We start from the raw sequence: 22439 nt of genomic DNA, 5'->3' as shown, positions 1-22439 counted from the left end.
TAAGTAAGATTCCACTTATTTTATCAGGTCCAGGGCTTTTATTTGTTTTGAGAGAGAGGAGACACTGTTCCACTTTTCTTTGTTCCAGGACTAAGTGTTGGTCATCTTTAAGATTATCTCTCAAACTCTTAACTTCCTCACTGAACTCAAACTGGTCAAATCGTAAATAAAATTGATTGAGTGCACTGGCTAGATCACAATTTGACCCGAAACCATCGATAGTGATGTAGGTGCCCTTCGTCTGTTTTATGCCTGCAATTGTCTTCATACCAAACCAGGCAGCGGAAAGGTTCTTATCTGCTAGTTTGCTCTCTACTTTGATTTTGTATTTCTGTTTAGCCAGTGAAACTTAATTTCTCAGCTCTCTATTGAAGTCCAGAAGGTCTCCCACAATTAAAGGCCAGCTTCTTCTGCTGTAGATGAAGCCTGACTTCTTTGGACATTCAGGGTTTGTTTTTGGTGGGAATGATCATATTCTCACAGAAAGTCATATAAGAACAAATCACATCAGTGAGTTCATCAATGTCTGTGCAGGAGTCTTTAAACAATCGGTGCAGTCAAAACACCCTTGGAGACAAGCAGACGATTTGTCAGACAAAATTTTGACCTCTTTGGTCTGTATTTTTTCACTTTTTAGTACAGTTTTTTTTGCAGGGAGAAGGAGCACACAATTGTGGTCAGCAAAACGTAATGGAGCCAGCCAAATTGATTTATAAGCTCCCTTTACTGTACCATAGCAGAGGTCTAATGTCTTGTCCTTCCTAGTTGTGCAAGTAATATATTGATAAAAGTTCTTTAAGGACTTTTTCAGTGACACATGATTCAAATCTCCCAATATGAAATGTGGTGCTTCAGGTGACATGGACTGCAGTTTCTGCTCTACCTCAAAAACAGTGTTTGTTGTCCTTAATGTCAGGTGTGTTTCCAGAGCCACTAAAAGCAGCTGGAATCAAACCTCTGCTGAAAAAGGACAATCTTGACAAGACACAAATGAACAACTACAGGCCCATCTCAAATCTCCCATTTTTAAGTAAGATCAATGAAAAAGCGGTTTTTCATCAGCTTAATTACTTTTTTTTTTGTGACAAACTTTTTATTGAACAGTTCAAACACATTACAAAAACAGCGCCACTGCCTTACCATCAAAGACTTTCAAAGAGAGAAATAAAATAAAATAAAATATATATATATACATATACATACATACACACATATATATATATATATATATATACATACACACATACCTACACACATATATACACACATACACATAATAAGTGCATGTACATACACACCATGCGCACAAGTAAACCAAAAGATGAGAGGTAGAGGATAGAAAGTGAGCTGACCTACAGAGACAACATAAGCAGAAAACACCTTATATACGAGCAAGCAACGTTATGTCAGACAGAGATCCAATAAGAGCGTCCCAGGCCTGTACAGTAGATATTCGCGCTTTGCGTACGACAGCCAATGACCTTTCTAAAACAGCAATGTCTCTAAAGCGATTTAGCCATTCCTTTGCCGATGGGATGTCTGGAGAAAACCATGAGTTTATTATAGTCTTTTTAGCGGCAGTCAGACCTGCGAATATAACTTTCCTCTGAGCCAATCTGGTATTACCGCTAAGAATGGAGTCATCATTAAATAAAAGTAGAGGGAGGTGCATAGGAATGGGAAATCCTAAAATATTTTCAAGGCAACTATGCTTCTTGGACCAAAAGTCATATACAGGGGGACACTCCCAGAAAATATGGAGATATGTGCCAACCGTGTTCTGACCACATTCTGTACAGTTGGGATTATCTGTCAGTTTAATGGTAAAGCGTCTGTATGGTGTGATATAAAATTTGTGCACAAACTTGTAATGAATAAGCTGATGTGCTGGATTCCTTGATGAGATGGGTATGTTTGTCCAAATATTGTCCCAGTCCAGATCATAACCCTGACCCTCAAGTTCACGATTCCAAGAACTGATCACTCCCAAAAGTTTAACACCCTTAGATAGCAGTTCATTGTAGATAACTGACACTAATCCAGTAGAGGGCGTTTGAGAGGAAATCCAGATGTCCAACAGATGAGAGGGCAAAGGTGAGTCCCATGGGACTCCATGGGCATGGATTGCAGATCTCAACTGGAGATACAGAAACCAAGGAAACTCAGGGAGAGAATAACGTTCTTTAAGCTCTTGGAGTGAAGTCAAACCATTTCTGTCATACAGATCTTGGAGAGTGTGAATTCCTCCAGAAGCCCAGCTATTATTAAAATAGGGACTAGAATGCTGTAATAAATTATAGTTATACCAAACAGGAGAGCGGTCACAGAGCTTTACATTACATCCCATATGTTTCTGGACAGAAAACCAAATTTTCAAGGAGTTTCCTATAATCGGCCCAAACTTTCTACATACAGATCTAGGTTTCAACCCACAGAACAGTATGTCTGTCAATCTATGTGGCTTTACCATCCCTTCCTCTATCTGTCGCCATGGACTGACAACATTTTCATTGCACCAAACTGTCAAATGTTTTATTTGAAATGCCCAGTAGTATAATTTAAAATCAGGTACTGCCAAGCCTCCAGAGTGTTTTGGTCGCTGTAACGTGCGTAGGCGAATACGAGCTCTTTTATCATTCCATATGAATTTAGTAGTCAAGGACTGTAGTTCCTCAAAGTAGTTAGGTGGTGGAGGTATAGGGATCATAGAGAACAGGAAGTTCAGTCGGCCAAGTACATTCATTTTCAGTATTGCAATTCTGCCTTGCAGTGACATCTTGAGACTAGACCACCTCTGAATGTCCGATGCAATCTCGGTTTTAAGTTTATTGTAATTTAAATGTGATATATTTGAAAATTTGGTTACAATTATGCCTAGATATGTAAATGCGGAGTTATGCCATTGAATATGTGGAATGGTTGGTAAAGTAAGGTGTTTTACCGGGGCATTTAAAGGAATGAGGAGGGATTTATCCCAGTTAATTTTATAGCCAGAAAATAGGCTGAACTGTGTGAATACTTTAAGTATTTGAGGTAGACTTAGAAATGTTAGTAAAAAAAAGTAATACATCATCAGCATAAAGCGAAATCTTATGCTGTGTTCCTTGTATACTAATAGGAGAGATGTGCGTGTCTAATCTAATTGTCTGGGCTAACGGTTCAAGTGACAAAGCAAAAAGGAGTGGGGACAGTGGGCAACCTTGTCGAGTTCCACGCTGTAGAGGGAATGTCTTGGACAGAGTATTATTTGTTTGTACTACTGCACAAGGGTTGGTATATAGTGTTTTGATCATTGATATAAATCTTTTGCCAAATCCAAAATTCTCCAAAACCTGCCACAGATACAGCCAGCTGACTCGATCGAAGGCTTTTAGTGCATCCAAGCTGAATACAGCTGCAGGGTGAATGTCCGATTCTGACGCACGTAATATATGGAATAGGCGTCGGACATTGTCAGATGCAAGTCTCCCCTTTAAAAAACCTGTTTGATCGCAGTGAATTAATTTACCTACGCATGGCTCCAGTCTTCTGACCAACACCTTGGCAAAGAGCTTTAGTTCTGTTGTGATAAGTGATATCGGCCTGTAACTACCGCATTTCAAAGGTGGTTTATCTTTCTTTAGCAGGACAGATATGAGGGATGTATTTTGGTCACGATGGAAGGAACCAATGTCTAAAGCATGGTTAAGAGAATTTAAAAGCAATGGCCCAACGATATCCCACAATTCCAAAAACAGCTCCGGAGGCAGCCCATCAAGGCCGGGCGATTTACCTTTTTGCATCGAGCTCAATGCCTCTTTAAGTTCTAAAAGAGTAAGTGGCGTTTCAAGAGATTCTGCATCATTGTCAGTCAGTGATGGCAGTTTAAGTTCTGATAGATACGATTTTAGGACAGTCAAGTCAGGAGCAGGGTCTGCCGTATAGAGATGAGAATAAAAGTCTGTGAAAGTGTTATTTATTTCATCTTGGTCATAGGTGACAGGTCCAGATGATGTTTGGATTGCACTGATAGTGGAAAAGGATTCATTCTGTTTTAATCTGGCAGCTAAAAGCTTGCTTGATCTTTCGCTCAGATCATAATATGTGAGTCTCGTGCGATGAATTATAAACTGCTTTAGCCTTAAGCAAGTTATTCAGTTCAAATTTCAGAGCCGAGAGAGCTGAATGGTTTTGTTCAGAAAATTGCCGTTTTAGGTCAGATTCCAAAGTTTGTATCTCATCTTCTAATTGTATAACCCTGCGCCTCCTAGTCGCCTTCAAATAGGAGGCAAATGATATGGCCTCTCCCCTTATAAAGCATTTAGTTGTTTCCCAAAGTATTTGGGGTGAAACTGCTGTCTCTAAGTTAATTTCTAAGAATACTTTAAGATTATTTCTCAGTTTTTTCAAAAAATCCTCATTCTGGAGTAGTGTTGTATTGAAACGCCACCTGTGCGCACCTTTACTGCGGGTTGGTAGGAACTTAAAGTTATATAACACAGGGGCATGATCTGATATCACAATAGGAAGGATATCAGTGGAATTGATACAATGATTCAGGGAGGCAGAAATTAGGATGTAATCAATTCTTGAGTATGTCTTGTGTCTGGCCGAGAAAAAGGTATAATTCTTAACTAAATGTTTTAATGTCTATGTAAAGAACTTTGAATCCCCTTGTTGTTGAATTGTGCTATACAAATAAACTTGCCTTGCCTTTTGGGGAAATATACACAGTTGAGATGAATATCTGGGGGAATTCACGAGGGCAAGTAGAATGGGCGGAGTGACACTGACAGGAGTTCCACATCAGGCGAACAGAGGCTTTCCCTGACTGTTACCAGAGCTACAGTAGCGCTTGTTGACGTACATGCACACACCCCCTCCCCGAGATTTCCCTGTGATGTCCACATTCCGATTCTCGTTGAATGGGACTACAAATCCATCGATTTTGGATCAGTATCCAAGTCCTGCTCTGTAAACTATGACTCCGTAAAGGCCATGACGCAGCAGTCCCTGTAGTCACGGTGGAAACAAACATTTCCTTGAAGCTCATACAATTTATTTCGCAAAGACGTTCCCCAGGATCAGAGAAAGCAGGGGAAGCTGCCGCTTCTTCAGGCGCAGCCTGACCCCTCCCCTTTTACCCCGCTTTCGTATTTTAAGAGTAGCTGAGAATAAGGGATTAAGAGTAGCTGTAGACTCCCTTCTGGCCTATTGCAACCTTTAATCCCTGGTAGACCATTAAGGCTGCATGGTGTTGTAGTGGTTAGAACCATAGCTTGAGGCCTTTCTGTGTGGAGTTTGCATGTTCTCCCTATGTATACGTGGGTTCTCTCTGGGTATTCCAGCTTCCTCCCACGGTCCAAAAACATGCATGTTAGGTTAATTGGTGACTCAAATTGTCCCTAGGAGTTAGTGTGAGAGTGGATGGTTGTTTGTTTCCTTTCTGTCTATATGGCCCTGTGATGGACTGGCGACCTGTCCAGGGTGTACCCTGCCTCTCGCCCAATGACAGCTGAGATAGGCTCCAGCCTACCCCCGACCCTAAATTGGATTAAGTGGTATTGAAAATGGATGGATGGATGGTCTGCTCCATTCCCAAGGAAAGACTATCATCCTCTCCATAGCCCCTTACACACTGCGACCCGCTACCTTAGCGGGTCCAAATTGCACCTTCGACCCGCGTCGAGCAATGTGAACGCTTGGCGTGTTAGGTGACCCGTGTCGCCTGAAGCCGAGTTCAGGGGGCGTTGCCTAGTGGCAGAGCGTCACACGAAACACATAAAATGCTGGGCGTGTACAATGACGTAGGCACAAGCCATGCGTCGGAGGTAGGGTTAAATAGAGTAGAGTAGAGTACTATTAATTAATCCCGAAGGAAATTAAGGTGTCAAGTAGCAAACATATATCAATACAAAAAACACAAGGCACTATACACAAAATTGCACATATAACAGCCATATAATTCTTCCATATATTACACATATATCAGCCATATAGCTCTTCCATACAATCAGCAAAAAAATCACCTTGAGGACTCGTTTTTGCAATTGTATATGCAGTTCATGGAGACGTTATTTTACGGGGTGTGGATGGTTACAACATATGCGGAGAATACAAGAGCACTATAGTCCCCGAAATGTGGTGGTAATTAACGTCTTCTGCTCGGAGGCTGAGGAGCTCGCGGACCTCCTTGTCTCCCCAGTTGGCCATCTTCAAAAATGTCTCGAACTTGATGTAGGCTAAAACAGAGTAAAACTTGTCCTCACCTGTCGCTGTTGTTCTGAATCAGCTGTCCATTCTGTCTTTTAAACTCCTCACGCCACGCCACGCCCACGTCCGACCCGCGTCAATTGCGTTCACACCAAACTCGGCTCGGCAAAAAGACTAGGGTCCGACGCGGGTCGAGTTGACGCGGCAGCCCGGGTCGGCAGTGTGAACGCAACAGCGGACACGCTAAATTCGCGGATTAAACACGGGTTCTTCCTCAGTGTGAAAGAGGTTAATTTCCCAGGTATGGAAGACCTTTTCAACCCTGGGTGCCAGGGTATGTTTGAGTTGTTGGTATCATCCCCAAACCAACGGACAAACGGAGAGCCTCCCTGCATTGTGTCACTGCAGATAACCTGGATATCCTGGAGTAAACAACTTCCCTGGATTGAATATGCACATAATTCACTCACTTCCTCTGCCACTGGACTTTCACCTTTGGCGGTCTCTCTGGGCTACCGGCAGCCCTTGTTTTGCTCCATTGATGAGAATTTGGCAGTTCCCTCCATCCAGCACCACCTACAAAGATCCCACTGGACCTGGACCCAAACCAGAAACACTCCAACACACTACCGAGAGAAAACATCTTGTCGACAGTTGGAGAACCCCAGGCCCAAAATACACACCAGGCCAGAAAGTCTGGCTCTCTTCCAAAGACATTCCTTCTATGTCCAAGAAACTAGCTCCCCAGTACATTGGTACCTACGAAGTAGATTCAGTTATCAGTCCCTCTGCCGTTAAACTCAAACTCCCTTCCTCCATGAAGATTCACTCCACAGTCCATGTTTCTCATTTAAAATAACTCTCTTCCAGCCCATTGAGCCCTCCAGTCAATCCCCCTTCTGTGGTGTTGTTTTGAGATCTGAGCCTTAGGTTGGGGCTGAGGAAGCTGCAGAAGCTTTGCTGGGCAGAGTCAGGCGAGCTCCTGCATGCACACATGTGCCTCATTCTACCTCATCAGGAGTCCTTCTTAAGGACCAGCAGGAGCAAACCCTGAAACCTAACTGACTCTTTGTCTAAAACTGCACATCCTTTTGTCCCTCAGCTCCACTATGGAACCATATGCCGATTTTTATCAGCTGTTTGGTCCTGCCTTATTCCCTCGTGTCTATCTCTGAGAAGAGGAAAGGAATAGAACCTCTTCTTTCTCAGCGGTTCAGGCAACCCACCTGGATCACTTCCATGACTCCCGGCTCGACCATCATTACATCCATCCATTGGGGCTATCCCAGATGTCATTTGGCGAGAGGCAGGGTACACCCTGGACAGGTTGCCAGTCCATCACAGGGTCACACAGACACAAACAAGACAAACAACCATCCACTCGTACAGAACATTTAGAGTCACCAATGAACCTAACATGCATGTTTTTGGACAGTGGGAGGAAGCCGGAGCACCCGGAGAGAGCCCACGCATACACGGGGAGAACATGCAAACTCCACACAGAAAGGTGTTTCTGGTGTTCTGCTTTAGATTCCACCTGGCATGGGCGCTTATGAGCATTCTTCTTTTAAGCATTCTTCTTTTAATTTGAATATGAATGTAAAAGCTGTGATTCTACAATTAAATCCCATATTCCTTGTTTAATTGCACTTTTAATATGTATTAGTAAACAGCTTAAAAAAAATAAAACAAAATTGTCCAGATGTGCCTGACCCAATTGTGTTTCTTTTTGCTAATATTGTCTCATATCACTTGTTGTGTGAATCTTTGTAAAAGCTCTGTAGGTTACTGTAATGCACAAGCAAATAATAATCATATTTTTACAGCACAACTTGGGCTATTTGAACATGTATACTGCAAATATGCAAATACTGATATGAAGAACCCAACAAGGTTTGTTAAGGTGCTTAAATAGAGATTGTAGGTTAAACATTAAGCTCATGTTAGCTCAATACATAGTGTACAATTTTGGCCCTTTATATTTATATCTATCTACATAGATATCATATTAGTTAGAATGTTTTACTTTGAAACAAAGAGCAATAAACATAGAAATTGCAAAAACATCCCCATAGCTAATGCTATGCTAGGCATTGCTAGTGTTTGCTCCCTCCCACAAAAATGGTAAAATATTTTGAATGTCTATTCCAAGATTGATACCCATAAAGTTGACACTGACCGTCTCCTTCTTCTTGCTGAAGACTGGCATGGCCACTGAGGTCATCAGCAGTAGACTCTGAGCCTTGGTGGTAAAGAGCTGAAAAGTAGCAGAACATTTAGCACACCTTGTAGTTATTCTCAAAAATACATGTGTGAAATAAATGATCAAGAAAATTATGAATAAAACAGACATTTAAAATGATGAAGCAACACTTCACAAACACTTGCATGGGCTTGGAGATAAACCTATTCTAAATGTCTCTTTAGTTAAATTGAAATTAGGCCTGCTGATGGCACTGAATTCATTTTAAAAACAGCAATAGAGCTATTGTTGCAGTCATTTCAAGATACACCAATGGCTCCTAACATGACGATAATTTCAGCTCATTAAATTAGCCATTTTAACATTACAATGGATTTAAAATGTCGTTTTTTTGTGACTCGACTCCATATTGGAATGCATTACTTCATTTCTTGTCTCATAATATCAGTACGTTCTAAATACATAGTTTCTCTCATGCGTTTCACGATGGTTTTTAACACTAACTGCAAGTTAAAGTAGTGATATAAGGTTGCTCCTGTGATGTACCAGGTGCAGTTGTGGTCAGAGGTCAGAATGTGGGTTTTAGGTCTCTTTGGCAGCAGGTCTCTACGCTGCTTAAGGGTCAGGCACATGTGGTCTAAAGCCTGAGATGAAAACATGTTCCTCCTGCTCAAATGTTACGCCATGATTAAACATAGGGAAAAATAAGTTAAGAAACTTAAGGAGCTCCTTCTGAATCACTCTAAAAAGGAAATAACTTTATCTAAAACTACAAGTTCTTTGTGTCCTTGTTATTTACCTCATTTGTGTTGGGAAGCTGCCAGAGTGAAGGATGGGAAGGCCCAGAGGATCATGGGAGAAAGACCCCAATAATACAGTGAGGAAACAGACAGATGAGCGTGAGGTGACAGGGATGATCAAGATGTGATTGAAAATGATGACCACTGTACAGTGTGCTTATGGAAAGGCACAGATCACCCCAAAATGAAAATGTGGCAAAGTTATTCACAATTGATACATAGAAAATGCCCTCTGAACAGACAGTTCAGCTCACCACAGTGTCCATGTAGGCTTCTGTCCAGATGATGTCATGGTCGTGGTTAATGACCATCGGCCGGCTGAGTACATGCAGATACTCCATGACATTCTCCTGAACGTCGGCCAATGTTGAAATATGCGTGTAATAACCTGGAAACAAACAAACAAACAAACAAACAAACATATTCTATATGAGTGTATACAGACACCAAACAAAAATCTAACCAAACAAAAACGGGACTGACCTTTATTGTTACAAGCAATCCACTTAGTGTTTTGAGCAAAGGTCATCTCTCTGCCAATCAGGTAGGTGAAGACTCGCACCTGAACAGAGGAATACACCCATTTACACTGATATGTATCTTATATCTTGGTATCTGTTACGTTTTGGTCCTAAAAATGTCATCAGCCCATATAAAATGTAAATACAGTCTTAGAAAAACACATCACTTGCACATCAGATCCATGAAAACTCTAGTGAGTGAGCTTCTCTCAGTATAAACAAATTCAATGATTAGTTTTACAATGAAAATCAAGTATTTAATCTTCTTAAATTGGTCACATAATATTCTTTTTAAACAAGAAAACATAATAGTGAAATAAGCAGTAAACACCATCAAAATTTCCACGCTGGAGCTACAGTGAGTGGACCCATGACAGTCTCCAAGGGGGGCAGACCAAGAGGCTGGGCTAATTTGCTTATCAACAAATCCCAGTTAAAAAGTCTCATCCTAGCCATTTTAAAGCAGGATTATTTTCACGGAAAAACAAGCAAATGTTTCAAGGTGTAAAATCATTGAACAGAGATCAGTTTCAGGGGTTGCATGTATGTCCACAGAAAGATTTTCTGAAAATTAACCAGAAGAAATGATTGAAAATGTTGAGCCAATAAAATTGGTGGCTTATAAGAATGGCTTTGATTTAACAGACATGGTTGCCAAAAGAATACATGCTCATAGACATGGTCTGCTGTAGACTTAAGTTGTTATTGGGAAACCCATAGTTTTACCTGCTTCAGCCCCGGTCCTTACCCTGCGCTCAGGCCAGTTGAATTCCTCAAAGACAGATTCAAAGTCCTCCATTGCGCCGTCAGTGATCAGCATGATGGCCTGGTTACATATACTGCCCTGACCATTCACTCTTGCCTGCTCACAAACATACATTTACAGATCATTTATACATTGAGTAAATATCACTATTCTTCAAAGTGCCTTCAAAGATTACAATTATTTGATGCTTGTTTAGAAAGTTTATAATTCTATAATCATAATTTACAAAGAGGTACACAAACCTCGTTTAGGATCTTGAAGGACTCTTTCATGGCGTTTTTTATTTTTGCTTCTCCTTTAACATGGAGCTCATCCACCAACAGCTTAAAGTGCTAAGAAGAGGAAGTAAGAACCATGTTTCTTTCAACAGCAATAATTATCTTGCATACATTAATTTTCCATTGGTCACAAATGTAGATAGTTTTATCTTTCTTTGTACAAGATTTCAGAGAAACTGGGCTGCCACCAAAATACAGAATTTCATTAATTCTGTATTTTGAAAACTGATTTCTGCAATACAAGTCCAAACAGTGTAATAGTATGAAGAACACACTTCTGCGTTCAAGCTTTGTTCTAATGCCTCAATCCCTCCAAGAAAAAGACGAAAAATTCCTCATTCTGGACATCAGAAACTCAGTCTGCACAAAGTTCACCGTTTAAGCACACACTCAAAGGGCCAGCTTGAGTTGACATGGTTTCTGATATTACCTTAAGAAGAAGGTCAAGTAGTTGATCTAATGATGCCTCTGAGGGAATTCCTCTGTGTGTGTGTGTGTGTGTGTGTGTGTGTGCATATGTAATGAGACCTAAGATGGCTCCTCAGCTTCATAAGCCTCTATGAAGCAGATTATAGTCTTACCTCTCTGTTGTCTAAGTCAGCTTGCACTAGAGTTCCCCTGAAGCATGGCTCTACGTAGCGTACATAGTCAGTGTACTACAGACAGGAAGACAAGAGGGAATGAAAAGTTTCATGAGAAAACAGTCACAAGTTCATACCCAACGACAAGTAATACAGCCTCGACTGCGGCACTTTGTATAAACTTTGGCAGGAATAGACAATATCCAGAGTTGATGGGTCATGTGTAGACGGGAGAAAAGGTGTGTTGGCTTGATATGAAGGAACCAGATACGTATGCAACAGAAAAACATTTGTTGCTGTAATTTGTTCTACATTTTAGGTGCTGCCACAGTATAGCCCCAACTTAAACATCCTGGGGCTTAGTTAAAGAAGCCAAAGTATCATGTGAACCAAACGTTGTTGGTATTTTGGGGTGGGTTTTCACAAAGGTCTACGGAACAGGGTAGATTAGGTGAAAAAAAGTATGCTGAAGTGTGATTCTCTTCCCTGATAGTTCTTGCTGGAGTATGTACACTACCTCTTGGACCTCTTCTGTTTAACTTGTATATGCTCCCTTTGGGTCAGATATTACAGAACTTTAACATCAATTATCACAGTTATGCAGACGATACACAACTTTATGTGTCTCTGTCACCAGACGACTGCAGCCCAGCAGACGTACTGTGTCAGTGTCTGGAGGAAGTAAACACCTGGATGAGAGAGAATTTTCTACAGTTAAATGAAGACAAAACTGAGATCATTCTGTTTGGTAGCAAAGAGAAGAGGGTCAGCGTTGGTAAATATCTTGAGACTCGGGACCTTACAATCATTGACCAAGTTGGTAACCTCTGAGTGTTGATAGACTCAGATCTGACTTTCAGCAGCCACATCAAAGCTGTCACCAAGGCAGCTTTTTACCATCTCAGAAACATCAACAGAATTAAAGGTTTCCTCTCCCAGAAAGACCAGGAGAAACTCATCTCCAGTAGACTCCATTTCTGTAATGCTCTTTTAACTGGATTTCCCAAAAAGAGCATTAAACATCTGCAGCTCATCCAGAACGCTGCTGCTGGAGTTTTAACCCGGACTAAGAGATCTGAACACATCACAGCAGCTTTAAAATCTTTACTCTGGCTTCCAGTCAGTCACAGAATAGATTTTAAAAGCCTGCTGATGGTTTACAAATCCCAGAACGGTTTAGGCCCAAAATACATCTGTGATATGTTCAGAGAATATAAACCCAGCAGAGCTCTTAGATCCAAGGACTCAGGTCAGCTGGTCCAGTCCAGAGTCCAGACTAAACATGGAGAAGCAGCATTTAGCTGTTATGCTGCAAACAAGTGGAACAAACTGCCAGTGGATATTAAACTTTCACCAAATGGAGACATTTTTAAATCCAGGTTAAAAACATTTCTTTTCTCATGTGTCTATGCATGAAATCTGTGCGGCATCTTTTAACTTATCTTTACTGTTGCTTGTTTTTAATCATTTCTATCATTTGATTTAATCTTATTTAATTTAATCATTTTTAATTTAATTTAAATTATTTTATTTATTTCTTTTTATATTCTTTTATGTATTTTTAATACTTCTTCCACTTCATGCTGCAATTTTATTATTTTATGTAAAGCACTTTAAATTGTTTTGTACACTGACCCCGGAGAGCCTATATACTTCCGGCAATATCAGCAGGTCAGTCCTTTTCATCTTCTCGCTGCGCAAGGTAAGTTACTGCGTCTGCATATGAGACGAATTCTAAAACCAATTTTTACTTCATCGTTCGCTGCTGGTGGTCTCGCGACGTTCCGTCGAGGCTGCGAGCTGCTCGCCCTTCAGAGACCGCAACGAACTGCCGAGAGGTATGTAACCTTTTTTCTTTCCCTCGGCTGATGAAGTTTACTGTCAGCTGTTACAAGCGCTGGTCTAGGTAGCATGCTCGGTCCTTCTCCCGGTGCTGTGCGCTGCACGTGAGTAACAGTCTGTTTATAGTTGCATTGTCGGTGAAGGCTACATTGCTAGCCCTCTCCCGGCATCTGTAACCTGCCTATGTTAAGCGGCCAACTCGGTTGTGCCGGTTCTTTGATTTTGTTGCTGCTATTGTTCTGCCCCTCTCCTGGTGTAAGGCGGCGTTTGCGCCCCCCGCTCCCAGCACAGGTGGCCTATAGTGGTTGTCGGTGAAGGCTCCGTCCGCGGCTCCCCCTCCCAGCATTCATCTATAACTAAGAAGAAGACATATATGAATAAGAATTCATAAATACGTACTATCGTCAAATACACTGTGTGTGTGTATATATATATAGAGCTAGAGGTGGTCCCGACATGGATCACAACCACTCCTGCTCGGCCTGTATGGCTCCTCTACAGCTTGAGGATGGCCATGATCTGTGTCCTTCGTGCCTCGGCCTCGGACATCTGAGGCAGGGTCTCTCAGACGAGTCCTGCATGAATTGTGGCATTTTGCCTCATGCTGTCAGGGCTGCAAGGCTGGCCGAGGTAGAGCGCCTGTTGGGCCCTCCCTTGTCTCCTCAGTTGACCCCTGACCAGCGGCTGGCCCCGTCTCGGTCTACCCGACCACGGCGTCGGCCTGCTGAGACTGCAGGCCCCACCTCCGGGAAGAGGGCCAAGGGGTCCGGGCTTACTTCTAGAGTGGATCAGCTGACAGCGGAGCTTGACAGCATGAAGTCCCTCCTCCTGGCTCTCCAGCCTGGGGCTGGAGCAACCCAGCCAGGTGCCCTTGTTCCTCCAGCGGCCTCCTTCGGGCCGGAGGAGGATGCGTTTTCCATAGCAGCTTCGGCTACTATGTTTCAGGACTACGCTCCGGACGTGCTCCTGGGAGACGAAGCCTCCCGTCCTTCTGCAGCGGGCTCCCTTTCTTCAGCCCGTGGCTCTGCGGGTGGTAGTGAGGACGGCTCTGTGGGAGCCGCCATCCGTACGGCTCTAGCCAGGCTACAGCTGGACGTGCCGCAGGCTCAGCCAGCTTCGGCCAGTGCCTTTTTCAGGCGCTCCTCAACCCCCGCTGAACTAACTGTACCTCCATCAGAAGAGTATCTGAGGGAATTACAGAAGTTCTGGAGGGACCCTAGGGCCCCTGCCCGTCCGACAGCTGATGCTCGGACCCTGGCAGCCATGCAGGACGCCTCCAAGTTCGGCCTGGACCGCATGCCAGCGGTTGAGCCCACTATAGCCGCCCTGATCGTCTCACCCAATGAGGCTCTGAGACAGGAGGCGAGGTGTCCTCGCCCCCAGTGCCGGGTTACGGATGAATTGCTGTCGAAGGCCTATGAGGCGGCAGCACGTATGGCTCGCATGGGTAATTCCATGTCCCACCTGCTGCTCGCCCTGTCGTCATCCCTGCAGGAGACTGAGCTGGACACTTCTGTCCACGGTATTACTGACGCCTCTCTACAGGCCTTTGTACTGATGTCCAGGGAGTTGGGACGAGTAATGGCTACTCTCGTACAGGCTCGCCGCCAGGTTTGGTTGGCGCAGTCCCCTCTCTCGGAGGCCTGCAGGAGAACCCTCCGCAGCGTTCCGGTGGAACCGGGGGAGCTGTTTGGTTCCGCGGCTCTGGAAGCCCTCGAGCGCATGGTCCAAGCTGGGAAGACCCGACAGCAGCTGTCTGAGCTTCACAGAAGCGCGCCGCCGCCTGGCAACCCTAGGGGTCGTCCAGCTGCCCCGCAGCGCGGCACCCACTCACGGGCCAGGGGCCTCCTTCGGCCCCAGTACTCACGCCCACAGCCTGCTCAGCGGCAGGCGCAGCCCTTTCGGGCACCTGAGCGACTGCCCCCTGGGCGTCCTCAGGTCTCACGTACCGACCGTCGTGCCCCTGGAGCCTCTAGAGGTCGGGGGGCCCGACGCTGAGGCCACGGGGCCGACCGTCGGCGTTTTTTCCCAGCAGCAGCTCAGCTACTGGGCTGCTTCCACCAGGGACCCGTGGGTTCTTTCCACCTTGACCCACGGGTACGAACTTCAGTTCCGACGTCGGCCCCCGATCCATGGCCGAGTCAGGATGACTGTCATCCGCGACCCGGCGAAAGCCCTCGCCCAGGGGCTGTATGCCCTCCTGGGCAAGGGTGCCATCGAACCGGTAGACCCCCAGGTGCACCCCGGGGGGTTCTACTCGACTTACTTTCTGGTAGCAAAGAAAGATGGCGGATTCCGACCTATCCTCGACCTCAGGAACCTCAACAGGTTCCTGAAGGTCTTGAGGTTCCATATGTTGACCACTGCAGAGGTTCTGCGTACGGTCTCCAGAGGGGAGTGGTTTAACTCCATAGACCTGGAGGATGCCTACTTTCACGTTCCTGTGGCGCCACACCATCGGCAGTTTCTGCGATTCGCCTTTCAGGGGCGTCATTTCCAGTTCAGGGTGCTCCCGTTTGGTCTCTCCCTCTCCCCACGGGTGTTCACCAGGTGTGTGACGGCAGCCCTCTCGCGCCTACAGTCGCGGGGCATGAAGATCTTGCCGTATCTGGACGACTGGCTCGTCTGTGCGCCGTCCCAGTCTCAGGCGGCCCTCGACACGACGTGTCTTCTTTCCCATGTGGCCCATTTGGGCCTCAGGGTGAATTTTACAAAGAGAGGCCTTGTCCCATCACAGAGCACAGTTTTTCTCTGGGTGACCCTCGATGCGGTCACCATGATGGCCTGCCCCCCACGAGTGCGGCGCACCCCACCATGGGCTCTGCACCTGGTGCTCGGCGCCCCGTGCGCGCCTCCCTTTGAACCCCTTGCTCAGGCAGGGCTGAGGTGGGTCTCCGCTAAGACCGCCTTTCTACTCGCTATCGCGTCGGGGAGCTGCATGCTCTGTCGGTGAGCGACTCCTGCATGAGGTGGAACTCGGATGGCTCAGGGGTTTCCCTATGGCCGAACCCCGCTTTTCTCCCGAAGGTGCTGTCTTCATCTAACCTCAACAGACCTATCCACCTGGCACAGTTTGTTCCCCCGGAGGGGGAGGACAGGTTACGCCTACTGTGCCCTGTGCGGGCTCTGAGAGCCTACGTGGCCGCGACTGCCGGTATCAGGCAGTCGGACCAGCTCTTCCTCTGCTACGGTGGCCCTCGGAGAGGCTGTGCGCTCTCTAAACAGCGACTGTCTCACTGGGTGGTGGACGCCATCACCCAGGCATATGAGGGAAGTGGGCTCCCCCAGCCAGCTGGGGTGAGCTGCCACTCCACCAGAGCTGTCTCGACCTCATGGGCAGCACTACGGGGCGTTCCCCTGGAAGACATCTGTGAGGCAGCGTCATGGGCGTCACCGAGTACCTTCTCCAGGTTCTATCGGGTGAATGTTGCCACTCCCAACCCGTTGGCTGTGGTCCTGCTGCCCGACTCTGCTGCTTCCTCTCAATAAAGTGAGTAGGTGCTGGATTCCTCGTGACTTTTCTGGTATTAGTCATCCAGTGCTTGAAAGCACCGCCCCTTACCGTCAGTAAGGATGAAATAGAACGAAAGTTACGTATGTAACTACGGTTCTATGAATCCTGGATGACCGCCAGAGCGTTCTGTCACTCAGAATCCTCGTATACTCGCGAGAAGATTCTGTAAGGACTGACCTGCTGATATTGCCGGAAGTATATAGGCTCTCCGGGGTCAGCAGGGGGTCACGAGTGACGTTGTTGGTATAAACACTCGACCTGCGCATGCGCAAGATGTATCATCCAGTGCTTGAAAGCACCGCCTCTGGCGGTCATCCAGGATTCATAGAACCGTAGTTACATACGTAACTTTCGTTTTATTGCTACAGACCTACACCATAGCTTCGTGTCAATGTGGTTTGATTCTCTTTGCAGAGTTGTCACCTTTTCCTAAGTCCTTAAAATGAATTCAACTCCAATTGGCTTGAATTGTCTATATTATTTAAGTGCCTTGAGATGATATTTGTTGTAATTTGGCGCTATATAAATAAAACTGAATTGAATTGAATTGAACTAAGGAATTGTCCTACCATCTTTCCTTAACCTTACTACGTTCCCAACAAGGTGAAGGAAAAGAGCTTAGGAAAAGATGATAGGTGACCAATTTTTTTTTACGATTGGATCATACCCAGTATATTAATGGTTAAGTCAATAATAATTACTATATAATCAAAACACGACTACATCTGGCGGTTTACAATAATGTATTTTATTAAATGAATGTACTGCGAGTATATTTTTGATGCATGTGAGAAACTTTTTGTCTTCTATAACATTGAGTTTGGCTGTTTTAAATGCCCAGTGTGCTGGCCCAAGTTTGAATCTCAACCTGTGTGATACTTTGCTGTGTCATCATTTTCTTCTGCCTAATTTCCCTTCTCTGACCCACTGCTAAATGGAAGCCACTAGTACAAACTACAAAAATATTCCCTCCTGCTAATATATCTGTTCTTGAGATGAAGATCAGTATAAGCCACAGCATATTGGTCTTTGAAGAGTTGGAGAAGGACATCCTTGCTCTGACCTTTTTAATTCTCTAAGAAAATTGATTAGTTGAAAGGCAGCACATCTTCATGTGCCCATCTCTCATCTTGAAAGCTAAACTGTTTCTCAGTATAAGTTGCCATTGTCATACACCCTGGTAAGAAATTAAATAGTTTTGTGATTCTGAAAATACAGACTTGAACCTAAAGTTTCATTGCAAAGTTGTTCCACGATGGTGGAATGACCTACCGAGCGCAACAAAAACAGGGGTGTCCTAATCCAGCTTCAAGAAACTCTTGAAGACCCAGCTCTTCAGAGAGCATCTCCTACCCTAGAATTTACCCTGTACTTCCCTACTCCCTCTACTGCACTTTCTCTTTCGGTACTTCCCTCTATGTCTGCACTCTATCTCTACACTGTCACCCCTGACAGTCTGATTTGTGGTTTCCTTCTATGAAATTTATTGTTGGCTTTGATGTTAGCTGTAATGTTATATCCTCATTTGTAAGTCACTTCTAAATGCATAAACATAAACACAAACAAAGTCCCTAATGCTGGAGTGCTGGAAACTATGCTCAGGCTGGAGACCATTAGATTTCATGAAGTAATAGAAAAATGACTTTTGTTTGCAAAAGTGATAGTAATATAGTTATCTGCAGTATCATTTTGCAGAATCATGCCAATTTTTTTTTTTTGTTTTAAATAATCTGTTGAATTAATCGTAAAGTTCTGTGATACAATTGTTTTTAAAGTTTTTGTTATGACAATGAATCTAATGTAGTTTTTAGTCTTTAAATGCTCCTGCAGCTACCAACCATGGATACTATTAAAACCAAGGTAATTTTTTAAAATCAATTTCAGTGTGAATTTGTTTTCTAGGAAAAATGGTTACCTGTTGGTTTGTTAAAAAATATTGCTTTAGCTTTTTATGTGTGGAACCAGATCAAAACATTTATCAAGGCCCAAAAGCATTGAGGATTACTAAATGTAAAGTAATTAAGAGTTACGTAGCCAAGAGTTAAATGTGGATTGCTACACATAGAAAACACAGCTCTCCAAACAAGTATACATTTCTTGAATTTTATGGTATTATATCTGTTCAAAGTAGTAATTTTTTCCAGAACATTTTTCCACTTAAAATGCTGTTAAAAAGTGACTGAAAACCAATTTTCATGAGAAAAAGACTTTCATTTCATGTATCTTACAGCAATGACGTTGACAAAGTCGTTCTCTCCCAATGTATCCAGGATGGTGTTGATGGTGTGTTTGGCAATAGTCATCTTCAACCCCTTCATACTCCCACTGATGTCCACCATGATGATGATGTCCTTTGGAGATGTGGCTGCTTGAATGTACCTGCACAAAGGTTTTGTGAAAGAGTCTGAGACCACATGTAGCTTGACTTCAGCACAGAGAAAACATACATTTTATTCATAGGACACACACACGTAGATATATAATAAATATATTAGACGTTGCACGGATTAACAAGTCTGCATCAGGTGTTGGGGGACCAGGACATGCTGATGGCAAGTGGGTTACCGGAACAGCAGTGGGCTAGAGTTGTGGGCTACAGTGGTGGGCTACTGAAACAAGACATTCATGGAGTTAAGTGGAGAATCTCACATTGTTAGAATGCTACATCTAAACTAACTAATAAACAACTTCCAACCCAGTGTTCTAATGTTCGGAAACTGAATCTGCTATCAGAACTAGAGATCAATGAGGTACAACCAAGATGCTTGGCAAGGGGGGAACAGTGACCATCACGGTGGCAGGCATCCATGAAAGAGTCATGGCATGATACACATTTACTGGCTAAAAAAACTAACTGCACTCCATGAATGCTTAGCAGCACACATGAACCAGCTGTTAATGGATGGGACCCTGATCATGAAAATCCCCAGAAGGGTACAGTTCCGTCCAATAACCTGCCTCTGTTCAACATGGAAACTCCTGCTCATAGCAGATAACATGAGTAGGCACATGGCTCAATACATGAACAGATTCCTCCAGTTTCCCAAGAGGGAAACTGGAGGCAAGAGGGAAACTGGAGGCAATACCCAAGGAGCTAAACACCAGCTACTTATCAACATAACTGCCACTAAAGACTGTAAGATCAGACATACAAATCTGAACACCACCTGAACCAAGTCAATTGTACAAGTTAACATCAAGTGTGGTATCTACCAAGGAGATGCTCTGTCCCCACTGCCATTCTGCATAGGTCTAAATCCCCTCAGCCACATCACAAAGAGAGGCTATGGATACCGATTCTGAAGTGGTGCAACTATCAGCCACCTCCTCTACATGGGATGACATCAAACTGTATGCCTTGACTTAGTGAGACATCGACTCGCTGATACACCACACCAAGATTTATAGCAAGGATATTGGGATGTCATTTGGACGAGATAAATGCGGTGAGTGATATCAAAGAGAGACGAGGTGATAACAGGTAAAGGCATTGAACTACCAGAGAACACAATAGCATATGTTCAGGATAGTTACAAATATCTTAGGATCCCACAGGCAAATGGCAGCCCTGAGGAGGCCACAAGAAACTCAGCCACAACCAAGTACCTTGAAAGAATAAGGCAGGTCCTGAAGAGTTTGGTGAATCGGAAGAACAAAGTCGCGCATTCAACACATATGCCTTGCCAGTCATCAGATACCCCGTCTGTATAATAATCTGGCCAATGAAGGCGATAAAAGCCACTTATATCAAGACAAGAAAGCTCCTCACAATGCACAAAGGGTTTCACCCCAAATCCAGCACTCTGAGATTGCACACTAAATGGAAAGAGGGAGACCAGGAGCTAGAGAGCGTCAGAGTCACTATCCAGGATGAAACAACAAATATCCACAAATACATCAGGAAGATGGACCCCAATGCTGAACTGCTAAGTGAATACCTCTAGCAGCTGAAACTTAGAGTAGGCATACATGGAATGCCCTAACCAAGTTGCAGGAATAGTGTAAGGGAACATCTAGGCCAAGTGTGGGTCGGAAGTCCCAAAATCAAAGTGAGAGATACCTGCAAAGGTAGTGGAGAATGACGGAGCTAAGATCCTGTGGGACTTCCAGATCCAGGCTGAAAAGACAGGTAATGGCTAACCAACCAGACATTGTGGCGGTCGACAAACTGCAGAAGAAAGCAGTAGTGATAGATGTAGCTATTACAAGGGACAGCGATATCAAGTACAAGGGTTGAGAACATGAGAACCTAGAAAAATACCAAAGGCTGAAAGAGGAAGTAGAATGTGGGAAGTGAAGGCAACCAGTAGTAACTGGAGCACTTGGGGGTCATGACCCCAAAACTTTGGGAGAGGTCTCTGTCCAAAGGAGTGCAGTTCTTTGTAGAACCCTAAAGCTCCTCCTCTTATACACATCCATCCATCCATTTTCTATACCCGCTTAGTCCAACTGGAGTCCTGGAGCCTATCCCAGCTGTCACTTGGGGAAAGGTAGGGTACACCCTGAACAGATTGCCAGTCCTTGCAGGGCCACACAGAGACAAATGAGACACACAACCATCCACGGTGACACTCACTCCAGCCGAGATTTGAACCAGGAACCCTCCTGCTGTGAGGCGACGGTGCTAACCCCCACAGCACTGTGTCACCCCCTCCTTTATATAAAGAATATATATATATATATATATATATATATATATATATATATATAAATAGTAACGTACATATGTTGCTATTTTAGGATAAACTCTTATCACAACAGCATTACATAATGGACAACACTAATTTATGTATGAGAAGGAAAATATAGATTGAGTGGGCAAGATAACAACAAGATCTCACAATGCTGTATTCAAACATAAAACAGGGAAATTAAGTTCTTAATACTGGGGCTTTATTTCCAAAGGTAATAACTCATAATCTCTGATTATAAGCCGAAGAAGAAACAGATACATACTGTAGTTTCTGTACCGACTGTAAAAGGATTTCAACAAGTTACTAACACTCTGGATATTGTGATGCTGTTTTCCTGCTGCAACTTAGTTGATGTTATTAGAAACATGGTCAGCTTAGCAACCCATCTGTCTAGTGTAGCACAGAACATTGTTGAAAAATTGAACATGATTTAGATCAATCTTAATACTGAGTCATAGAACAAAACAGCAAAACTAAAACATCCACCTATTTACCCTCAACAGTGTAATTAAAATTAACCAGTTCAAATTCACCACTTTATTACTGCAGAACTATGCTGAAATCTGATCCGACCCCGTAAAGTCACTGGTAGCTGGAATCTTAACAGGTGAGTTTTACAGATTTACATAAGATTTACAAATTGTGGAACTTTTGTTTATATCGTCTTGGAAATTAGGTAAGGATGAAAAAATCCTGATGAAAAGGTATTTGTGAGTTAGAAATTGGTATTTCAGAAGAGACATAAATTCAGCAATTCTGAAAAGACTTGAGGGCAGCATGATGCCTCTTAGTTCTATTTGAAGTTAAAAAAAAAGAAAAAAAAAGTTTAATATTGCTTTTCTTTTCAGTACACAAAGTTCCAGAAGTAGTAAAATATGTTCAACATATGATTTTATAATTGGTCAAACAGTTAAACTGGTGCGGTGTTGTATTACAGCAGACATGTTGCAACATGGTTGTTCAGATGTTGTCGAGATGTAGTGACAAGATAAATAACAGAACCAGATTTATGCTTGATTAATAGTCTCTCACTGTTACTGAGGCAAAA

The 22439-nt window shown here is 43.7% G+C and overlaps 1 protein-coding gene across 1 annotated transcript in view; it reads right to left on the bottom strand.

Annotated features, from left to right (window-relative positions):
* The window catches only part of LOC142384554 (voltage-dependent calcium channel subunit alpha-2/delta-4-like), a 100785-nt gene that overhangs the window by 60590 nt on the left and 17756 nt on the right, over nucleotides 1–22439 (bottom strand). Inside the window, exons 8-15 of the mRNA XM_075470855.1 lie at nucleotides 18926–19076; nucleotides 11342–11416; nucleotides 10725–10814; nucleotides 10465–10578; nucleotides 9679–9757; nucleotides 9450–9583; nucleotides 9195–9212; nucleotides 8372–8449 (exon numbers count right to left, since the gene is read on the bottom strand). Of these exons, the coding sequence (XP_075326970.1) occupies nucleotides 8372–8449; nucleotides 9195–9212; nucleotides 9450–9583; nucleotides 9679–9757; nucleotides 10465–10578; nucleotides 10725–10814; nucleotides 11342–11416; nucleotides 18926–19076 (739 nt within the window). The remainder of the gene's footprint in view (nucleotides 1–8371; nucleotides 8450–9194; nucleotides 9213–9449; nucleotides 9584–9678; nucleotides 9758–10464; nucleotides 10579–10724; nucleotides 10815–11341; nucleotides 11417–18925; nucleotides 19077–22439) is intronic.

Source organism: Odontesthes bonariensis, chromosome 7 (genome assembly GCF_027942865.1).
Source record: "Odontesthes bonariensis isolate fOdoBon6 chromosome 7, fOdoBon6.hap1, whole genome shotgun sequence".
Lineage (NCBI taxonomy): Eukaryota > Metazoa > Chordata > Actinopteri > Atheriniformes > Atherinopsidae > Odontesthes > Odontesthes bonariensis.
The sequence above is the reverse complement of the archived record's forward strand: the minus strand, read 5'-3'. Positions and strand labels throughout refer to the sequence as shown.